The 10473-nt window shown below is 44.7% G+C and overlaps 1 protein-coding gene across 1 annotated transcript; it reads right to left on the bottom strand.

Annotated features, from left to right (window-relative positions):
• Window positions 1–204: 204 nt before the first annotated feature.
• trib1 (tribbles pseudokinase 1) lies at window positions 205–7526 on the bottom strand. Its single transcript, XM_029443944.1, has 3 exons — window positions 6851–7526; window positions 5777–6069; window positions 205–2852 (listed from the first exon to the last, which is right to left on the bottom strand). The coding sequence occupies exons 1-3, from the start codon at window positions 7169–7171 to the stop codon at window positions 2378–2380; spliced, it is 1089 nt and encodes a 362-aa protein (XP_029299804.1). The 5' UTR covers window positions 7172–7526; the 3' UTR covers window positions 205–2377.
• Window positions 7527–10473: the final 2947 nt, after the last annotated feature.

The raw sequence follows: 10473 nt of genomic DNA, 5'->3' as shown, positions 1-10473 counted from the left end.
CTCTCTCAGTGATGAAAAGCAGTGTGGAGAGAACTCTTGCAGGAAAAGCTCCTAGGCATGCAGCTGCGTAATGTGCAGGTGTTTGCGTGTGTGTGTCTGTGTGTGTGTGTGCGTGTGCGTGTGTGTGTGTGTGTGTGTGTGTGTGTGTGTGTGCGTGTGCGTGTGGGAGAAAGACAAGCAGCAGTAATGAAAAAAAACAAGCCATGTGAATATGAAAAAATGTGATCTTTATTCAACATCTCCACACATATTTCAAATATACATATTTACATCTTTTGTACAATGAATATATCTCGTGTGTAACCTGTCTGGGCAATTAAAAGCCTCTAGGTTGTGTCACAAATACATAATTCACAGTGCAATATGAAGTTTGTGCACCCGTGTCAGTTTAATCTACGTATCACATGAATGTGTGACTCACTCTACATGTATGATCCAGGAACAAAATCATAAATCTCTTAAATTACTTTTCTGTGAGGAACAATTCAAATTGTCACAAGTCGGTTCCATTCTGGTATCTCGAGCAGATGAGAGAAAATAATTACAGAACTGCAACAGACGTTTTATTAGTCGACTGCGTGACCGAAAACTTTAATGCACAGCGCTTCTCAGATATGCCACATTTGGTACCGTCGTCAAAATGATTGTAGCTGATTGCAGATGTACAGTAGCCTCTAAGGATCAACGTCACTGAAGCGCTGCATCCGCGTGTCACAATCCAAGATAAACAATCTTGTAGAATGCGGTACATCATGTCAAGAACTGTGAGGACTAGTCTTCATGGATCCGCAGCTTTCAACGGAAAAACAAAAAGGAAGGGGGAAACGTACCATTAAAGAGGTGAAACAGTCAGTACGGATTCTTCCAGCCAAGGTCAGGACCATTCTCTACAGACACGCTCAAGTGTTGAGTCATCATCACACAACCAACATCAAATATCGCCTGACTGCGACTGATTCAGAGCCATACAGTTTATGAAACACAGTGATACGGGCACAACACTCAGCACGGCTCAGCTTTGTAAAAGCAACACAACTTGACATTATGTTCCAACAGAAATGAACAAAAACCGGTTCAACTGAGAAAGGCTTCATTTTTCTGTTTCTTTCCTTAACTGGATATTTAAAATATTTCTTAAAAAATACAAACATTGTTGGATTGAGCGTTAACTCATATTGCGTCAGTAGGAAGTGCCATTTGAATTCTCTGTGTATTTTTTTACTTTTCCTACTGAAATCCTACTGTAGCATGCCTTCAGGCATAACATTTATCCAACCATCTCTGTTGCTTGCAAAGGCATGTGACCAAGCCTTTAAAACCAGAGATCCTTTCTGCATTTCATTTGAATTCAGAAGCATTAGTGTTAGTGTGGTGTGGCTAATTGCACACACAGCATTTCTGAAGAGCCAAACAGATTGATCACGCTCAAATTTGCAAGATCAGACCCTGTTAATAAACACTTCCTGTTCTGATGCAACCTTTTTATATGTTATATATATATTCAGGTTTTAAAAAAAGTTAAATGCTTTAATTTTAACTGTTAAAAATCAAGAATTACTGAGATTTCTTCCTTTCCCTGTTAGCCATTTACAAAGATTTGTGTTAGCCCAGTGCCATTGCTTATTGTTGAGTGTGTATGTGACAAACTCTCCCCACTTTTCTGTGAGCTTTACACCAGTAACACCCTGCCTTTCTCAACCTTCTGCGCTTGGTGTGAGATTTGTAAATGCTCTCCATTTGCTGAGTCGTTGCCAGATTGGCAGTGAAGCACCTTCGTAGCCTCCCCGCTGAGTGTGACACATCAGTCCTCCGCTAAGCATCTTTCTCACTCTATGACACTGCCTGCTGCGAGACATCAAGCTTGTGCTAGGCCTTCCTCGAGCTGGTCGGTGAGTCAGCCGGCGGAGCCTCCAGCCTGGTCAGAGAGTGAGAGGAACAACATCACGTCTCCGTGCCTCCCGTTCAGCAGGATTCTTCTAATGCTTTCTGAAGCCATGCGAGTCCAGGCTGAGAGCAAGCATTGGTGACTACTGTTTGCCATGGGTTGATTTTCTATGATACACTCATAGAAGCCTGCACAGATTATTTTGTTAACATGATCTGGCAAATTCTGAGTCCTTGTCATTTCTTTTAGCACCAAATATGTACATATAGAAACACAATGAATGATCATCATGAACAATGCCCTTAGCAAGTAACACATATACCTCAACAAAATACAGTACAGTAAGTTTTTGTAGAAAGCTTGAGGGTGTATGTACACTCAACAGTACACAAATGGGTTTTCTAAAAAGTGCCAATGTAAAAAGACAACAATGGATCCCTCATTGCAATCTCTGTTTTGGTCCCTCAGCCACACTCAGCTGAATGGAGTCCGTCAGCAGAACAGATCATCATCCTCTTCCACGTCAAAGGATGGCACCATCTGTTCCGCCGAACTCACTTCCTGTTCACCCAGCGCCACTTCCTGCGACGACGGCGGCTGGTGGAACCATGGGTGAGAGAGCAGCTCATTCGCAGCGAGTCTCTCCCAGGGTTCTTTCCTCAGCAGGCTCTGGAGCAGACACTTGGCCCTGGGCGACAAGCCTTCTGGCAAACAGCACTGGCCTCTGCGGATTTTGGAAAACAGCGTGGCCGGGTCCGGGTCGTGGAAGGGGTAACGGCCAACCAGCATGGTGTACAGCATGACCCCCAGGCTCCACATGTCAGCCATCTTGCCCGAGTAAGGCGCAGAACCGCTGAGGATCTCTGGGCTGACGTAGGCGGGGCAGCCATGGGTGTCTGTCATGGAGTCGTCGTTTGGGTCTTCTAGGACACGACAGTCCTCGAGGCTTTCTAGTCTCACCTGTGTCCTGTGAAACAAAAGTCAAAATAAGCTCAGGACATTTTAGAGATTTGACAATACTGACAATTGTTTAGTTAAGTACATTCCTTTCTGTTTGCTGCACGTTAAACTTTGGGAATCCCCGTTCTAAAAGAACAGCAGGCACTACTGAGAGCTTTAGTTGCACTGTTATCCTATACACGTTGTGATGAGACCTAAGGACTCCATCCGCCATCCAAAATATGTTTTTGCAGAATGTTTTGCAAATGTTGTTGGAAATGATGTTCTCATAGTTCCCATGTGCAACATTATTTAAAGCAGAAGCCATTCATTCATCTACTGAGTCTATCTCTACAGTGGCTTTGTTTAACTCTATCAAACATTTCAGAGATCTAGTAAATGTAAGTCACTGATTGCATCATGGAAAAACAAGCAATTCTTCCTCGAGCCTTTAGCTGACAGATGGACACACACACACACGCACACACACACACACCATTGAACTGACTATGACCTAAATGCTCCACATTGAATCCCGTTTGAGAATCAGAGCTGCCTAAGCACATTTCCAACGACTTCCTGGCACACATGGTCACATAATCACACATGTAAATATAAAACTCTAGCACCCTCCTCCTCCCTACTCACACACACAATGCTATATTTAGCCATGTTAATGACGGGACAGCACCAGAGCAACTAAGATTGGGAAAGTGTGTATTTGTAGAATGAGACATTTACCGCTGAAACGCTCGTACAGAATGATTGATGGCAATGGGAAAATGGGTGATTAATTTTCTACAGCAACAGACGTGCTGCGTTTTTAATTCAAATTTAATTTGGGCCTCTCGAGATGTGCTCCCAAGACTAACACAGTGATTGAGGTTTTATCAATCCAAACGCACACAAGAAGTGTGCCGCTTAATCTCTCATTCAGAGGGTCGACTCTGCGAGACACTTCTGACAGCTGTCAGACAGAGTGGCTGGAGAGAGGAATAGACAGCCAGAGAGCGGATGAAAAGAGTGACAGCCAGAAGGACCAAGATAGAAAGCGACTGATATTTAAACTCCAAGATAGTGGAGGAGATAAGTCAGGAAATGAGAATGAGAGATGGAGACAGAAAAGGAAACAGAATGGAGAGAGTTAGAGGGGGGGGGGAGAGAGTGACTCATCCTTCTGTTGAGAGTACATATCTTCTCTCTCTCTCTCTTTCTCTCTCTAGCTGCGGCTATCTGCACCTGGGTCCCACACTCGCGGCGCCAGCCATCCCATAATTACCCTCAAATGGCTGTTGCCACATCAGTGACGCACGGTAAGGCTGGCCCGGCAGTGAAGCTCTGCATGCTTCACAGTGCTAGTCACCTTCCCTAAACTGGCTTTTCCAACTGCACTGTGTGTGTGCATGTGTGTGTGTGTGTGTGTGTGTGTGTGTGTGTGTGTGTGTGTGTGTGTGTGTTTGCGGAGATAGCATTTGTCAAATTGTTGTGACTTTCTCTCTCCCTCTGGCTCGAGTGCTGCATTGTTGGCCAGTACATTGCATCACAGCGTGATTGTTAGGGTTTGAAAGATGCCTGATTGTGAATTTGGAAGACGTATGACGGGTCATGCAGTATCACAACATTTCAAGGAGAGGTGTATGTATATGTAAGGCAGCAATCTCAAATTCTATGCTATCAGAGAATCTGCAGCTTGGTTTTTACAGTCACATCACAATACCATTATTTGTAGTGGCACTGCAGTATGTCGCCAGACAAAGTGTAAAGAGAAGTTAAAAATCAAGACATCATCCCACAACTCCAGGGTGAAGTGGGTCTTGTGGGGGTCTACCAGCATTAGTGTTGCAATGCTGTCACGTAGCTAACAAAATACTGAATTACAGACAAAAAAGCCTTTTGAGCTTGCTCTGAATGTGTAATCAGCACTCGTACAAACATGCATGTATGGACACAAACACACACACACAAAGAAAAAAAATGAGCTATGCAGCCCCCCCTCCTCTTCCCCTCTGCACATATACACTGTGACTCATCGCTCTGCAGCCGTATAGCTATCAGAGGGACACAACCAACTTCAACTTCTCTCACTGGCTGTCTGCTCTCATTCATCCAGTGTGACCCTGCAAACTCAGAGGTCATGGCTGGAGAATGTTACTGTTGAAAATTCTCCATGAAAAAGGGCCTTTGGAAAGCCAGGGGGGGGGGGGGGGGGGGGGGTTGTGCGACATCAGCGGGCCCTTACAGGAAAGAGTGTGACGCAAGGGCAAAGAGCCGACAAATAGTTTTGTAAACAGGGGTTTATGTGTGTCTTCCTGGGCAGAACGTGTAGTACTCAGAGATGCATGTGGGAGTGCTTTGAACTACTCCTTCTTATATGGATGACAGTGTATTTGAATGAATCCTTGTTGCAGCATAGCTGTGATGTAATTTATTAATAAATAATGAGGAATAAATATATAGACAGCAGAAGGGGACGATTGTCTCATTCACCAGCCTCGTCTAGCAGCTCTGCCAAACTACCACCCACTACATTCACACATGCATGCGCGGACGCAAGCACACACGGGCACACGCATGCAAAGCAAATACACAACAGACATACAAAGAGACACATCGAGAAAGGGAGACAGACAGAGAGGGCGAAAATCTGGGAAGCTATGCAGTCTGCCTCCACAAGTACAGAACCTCCTACTCTATGTGTGCCCACATTGATATCTGCACACATGGCCTGTGTGTATCAGCTGCTGCCTTCACTGACTCGTCCCACTACATTGCATTTATTTAAGTCTGAGAGCATCCAAATAAAGTTAACTGATACTATTAGAGCTGGACGAAACTGAGAAGAAGGGACGTGATGCTGAACAGGTTGATGGTTCAACAATGTGAGAAAGTTTCATATGAAACTGAGCACCAAGATTTGAAGTCTGTTTCTTTGAAAGCCCTGTGCTTTCTCACCTTTTCTCATCAGCGAAGACAAACTTTCGCAGTTTGAGGTCACCCAGCACGATGCCCGCCTGGTGGCAGTGTGCCACAGCCACAGCCACCTGACGGAAAAGCCTGCAGGCGTGCTCCTCATCCAGCCTGCGACAGCTCTTTACCAGGGTGTGCATGTCCCCAAAGTCCTTGTCCAGGAACACGTAGGCTTTGCGTTCTCCAAGGATGATGTCCCTGAAGCCAGCCACATTCTTGTGGGCTGGTAGGATCCCGTAGGCTCTGATCTTTTCCTGGTACACCCCCATATTAAAGACCTGAGAGGGAGAAGAGAGTAGAAGAAGAGGAGGGACAGAGATGCAGAATGGAAATTAGGAAGATAGGGAGGGAGGGAGTGTGTGTGTGTGTGTGAGGAGGAGGCAATTGGTCAGTGTGTTTTTAATGATCATCTGAGGAAACAAGCATGCAAATTTGGCAGTGAGTTAAAAAAAAAAGGCGTAGGATATGCTTTGATTCCAGCTCAATGCCCTGCTTTTGCAAGAGCATTACAAATGAATCACCATAGCATGAAGCGATTAACTTTATTAATCAACAAACCCAATAGCCTGCAGGTCTATCATGGAAAATACACTCAAGGATGTGGAACAGTGGAGGACCCTGTCCTTATCAAAGCAGATCCTAATCACGAGTCTTTCTTTGCCTCACATGTTTGCATTTTGTGTGTGTCACTGCGTGGCGTATTGCAGTGACGTGTATGCAAATTGCCGAGTTGACAGACACAGTGAAGCCCCGGTGCCAAGGATCGGTGGATTTGAATAGGTAGGCTGTGTTTCTACAACACTGCATTGGCTATAGGGGTTGACCGGTCTTTCGTGTATTTGTAAACAGATTTAAAAGAATCATTTCAATTCCTGATTTCAAAATAATGAAGCAACGCTCCTGTTATTACGCAAAGTGTGACACATTTCGCGTGATAATGACAATTGGGTGAAAAACTCAGCTAAATACCGATGGCATGTCAGACATTGAGCAACACGATGTCTCGAAACACCATTCATTCAACAAAAAAAAATTGCACAATGACGGGATTGCGCATACCTTGCACAGCAGCTCATCGCCAGTGTCTGTGTTCATCGCGCTGTGCACGCTCTCCCGGTCCGCCAGAGGTAGAAGCAGAAACGGTCCTATCCTGGATGGCCCCTGGTGGGTCGCCAGGACAGGGCTCGGGACGGGGCTGACCGGGGATCCGGGAGAGGTGCCGAGAAGTCCCTGTGTGTCCCCCGCCTCGGCGCTCAACCTGGCGCATTTGGCCGGTGGCTGATCGTCTGAGTCCAGCCGCTTGTGCGCGACTCTCCCGGTGCGGATGCAGGATGCCGGGCTGCTCCACTGCAAGTTCATCCTGATAGACCGAGTCACCATGAAAGCAAAAACGAGAGCCCGACTGGTTTAGGATGTGTCCTTTTTAAAATAAACTACAAACTGTGAGCTCCATTTCTCCTCGTGGGATTCATTATAGTTGAGATATAAATGAAACTTCAGCGGCCGGTAATAATCCAACCCACGTCCTTTTTGGAGTGAATGCCCGTGGCTTTGAGGTCTGTGTACTTTTGGTGAGAATATCCCGATCCCTCAGAGTCCAGACTGAGAGAGAGAGAGAGAGAGAGAGAGAACAAGAGGAAGAGAAAGAGAGAGAGAGAGAGAGAGAGAGAGAGAGAAAGCGAGACCGCCTCACACTCGGAGAGAGAGAGGGAGAGTGAGTGAGCTCCGGTGATGTTGAGCTCAGAGCTCAAACACTCCGCCCGACCAGTCCAGCCTCCTGGTGACACACAGCCACATTGAGCAATCCTGTAGCGGCACCGACTCCAGCTCAGCTCTGATGAAACTGCCTGCCGTATTACCTTTCTCAGAAGACAGCGTGAGCATATGGCGCAAACATTCATGTTATCCCCCCTCCACCCTGCTTGTTTTGGTGACATGAATCTCCGAATTCCTTCTCTGAGATTTTGCTGATAGTGGAAAAAAAAAAAAAACCCGACCGACCATGTGAGAGGAATGAAGAAATCATCTGCTACATATCATGGCTGCCTCATCAAGCATGCACATGTTTTAGACAATAATTAACTATCTTTAAAACTCTTTCTCTGACTCAGTTGTTCCTTAATGTTCAGCTCTTATTGCCATTTATTACCAGTTGTTGCAACAATCTCTCCACAGACCTCCTGTATGGCACCTGAGCTGTTTGCTTTCCAAATGTTAGGCCTCAAGTGTGAACTAGCCTGTACAAAGCTCCAGTGTATGAGCCTTAACTCTAGCTTTAACATCACCATGCTATTTTCCCATGCTGGGCTTGTTTGTTATGTGGATGTGACTCACCCCCATAAAGCCTTTCGTGGTGCTGGGCTATAAGCATTCACATAAAATATGCCAGCACGGCTCCATAAACAACATCATAGCAGCTGGGCTCCCAGAGACACTGATCCCAAGTTATAACTACTTGTAGACACAAACAAGCAAGCCAATACTGTGCAATCAGTGTGAAAATTATGCAATATTCTTGAAAAAAAGTATAATCAGTGAACTACGGACTGTTACTTAAGAACGAAAGAACCAGAAATTGAAGGGTGAAGTACAGTATATAGTCAGTTAAAAAAATACTTGTGTGATGAGTGTTGAGGTAATTCTAACTGTGTGTGTTTGTTGGGATGTGTACACACGTCAGTGTGACCATGTGCGTGTTGTGCAAGAGTTCTCTTTTTCCACTGCTTGATGTCGAACAAGCACAGTGGTATAGACGCTCACTGAGCGTCCACTAAAACACAGAGCACCAGCTGGCCTGTGTGTGAGCACGATCGGCCCTCTTCTGCACCCCTCCTGCCAAACAGAAGCATGCCGTTCCAAACCATTTCTTTTCCACATTTCCAACACAGTTCCTTCCACAAGAGGTCACACACTTAAGCAGGTCACAGCAGCTCGGCTCAGCTTGACTCAAAAAGGTCATGTGAACCTGTCTCTGCAGGCCGTCCAAACACGGATGAGCTGCAGATTCCATAGGAATGATGGCTGTTATTTTTAGGCCTTGCATTCTTTCTTTGTGCAGTGGTCGTCCTATGAATAAGGTGACTCACCAACTGATTGATGTGTGCGTGCGTCTCTGTAAGCAAGTGTTTTTGTCATGCCGTCAAGCAGGCACAGGAACCGGTTTCCTCTGTGTCTCTGCGGCCTGTTGCTCTCTTTTTAAGAAGTTCAAAAAGCAGGATGAACAGTCACTGTGGGAACAGGGCGGCAGAGCTGTGGAAGGCCCAGAGGTTTATTGTTATCTGACAATAGTGCGGACCTGGTGTGTCAGTGCATCAAAGTGATGATGCATGTTTGTTGCTTGTTTATGTGTGACACAATGTTTGGGTATACACTGGAAAAATTGACTTATTTGTGTTGGCTGTGATAAACACAGTGTCTGTTTGCACGTGTGTGACGTGACGATTTGTTTCAGCGTAATTCTGAGTTTATGTTTGAAGGACACACCGTTCTTCATGTGTAGGCTGTACATTGCTCTTATGCAAGATAGTTTATGTTGCTGGACTGCAGCTTGTAGCATTATATAGCTGGTCAGCCAGTGTGTGTGTATACAGAGCCTGGAGGAGTGTGGCTGCATCCCCATGCCAGTGAGCTGCAAGAGAAAACAGTATTCAGGGCATGCTCTCCCTTGTTATAATTAGTCACTCACCACCAGCAGCGGTAAAGAGAGTCTGGGAATTGATCTGCTCTGAGAATAGTTCAATCTGATCTGGCTGACAGCCAGCTATCGCTGTGAATTATTCTTCATTCTGCTCTGAGCAGAGCTGTATGAGACCAGAACTTGAGTCAGATGTACAGTTAGTCACAAAAATTGAGACTTGCAACTTGCGTGCCTCAAGACTTGACTTAAAAGTAAAATCTTGATCAGTTGGAAGTAAAACCAGTGAAATAATGTTTTTGCATTCAAATATATGACAATGGACAAAACACTGACCTACTGCATATACAGTAAGTATAGTTGGATGATATTAGACTAACTCTAAATGTTAAATGCCTTTTATGATGAACATTTCCCAAAACTTTCATTCCCCTACTCTGAGAAGTCATAGTTGTCGGAAGATTTCTGATTTCCCTGCCTCGGAGTTAGACCCATGAGGCTGATGCGGATGATTTTCTTTCGTCTTGGCTGCTCATAATTACGGAACAATTTGACATGAATGTAGCACGAGCTATGGCAGTGCAACAGTGAGCCGGTATGCACTAAACCAGGACACTGAAACAACTGCAGCTAAATGGAATTCAGCCGTCATTCATTTTATTATTAATATTTTCCGCCTGAGACATTATGTAAAAAAGGCCTATTGTATATTCTCAGAGGAAGATATGGTAAACTGTGCTAGTTTATTGTTTTAATTAAATATTAATTCATAGCTGCTGTATGTAATGCATATTTGTTAAGTAATTCTTATTCAATCATATTGAATATTAATTATCATGAAGGTAAGTACTGGACAATATACGCTTCAAGGGCACATTGCACCTCCAGATGTTTAATTATACTGTAGTTTATTCTAAATGACAGCTGAACTTTGACCTCATATCTGAGCGTCTAAAAAAAGAAAATAAAGAAGTAATGAAACTGTATGCAACACTAATGTTTTTAAAAGTCCACAATCTTCCTCTATTGGAATTATACTGCCACTTTA

This window comes from Cottoperca gobio, chromosome 11 (genome assembly GCF_900634415.1).
Source record: "Cottoperca gobio chromosome 11, fCotGob3.1, whole genome shotgun sequence".
Lineage (NCBI taxonomy): Eukaryota > Metazoa > Chordata > Actinopteri > Perciformes > Bovichtidae > Cottoperca > Cottoperca gobio.
This window is presented reverse-complemented; position numbering and strand designations above follow the sequence as displayed.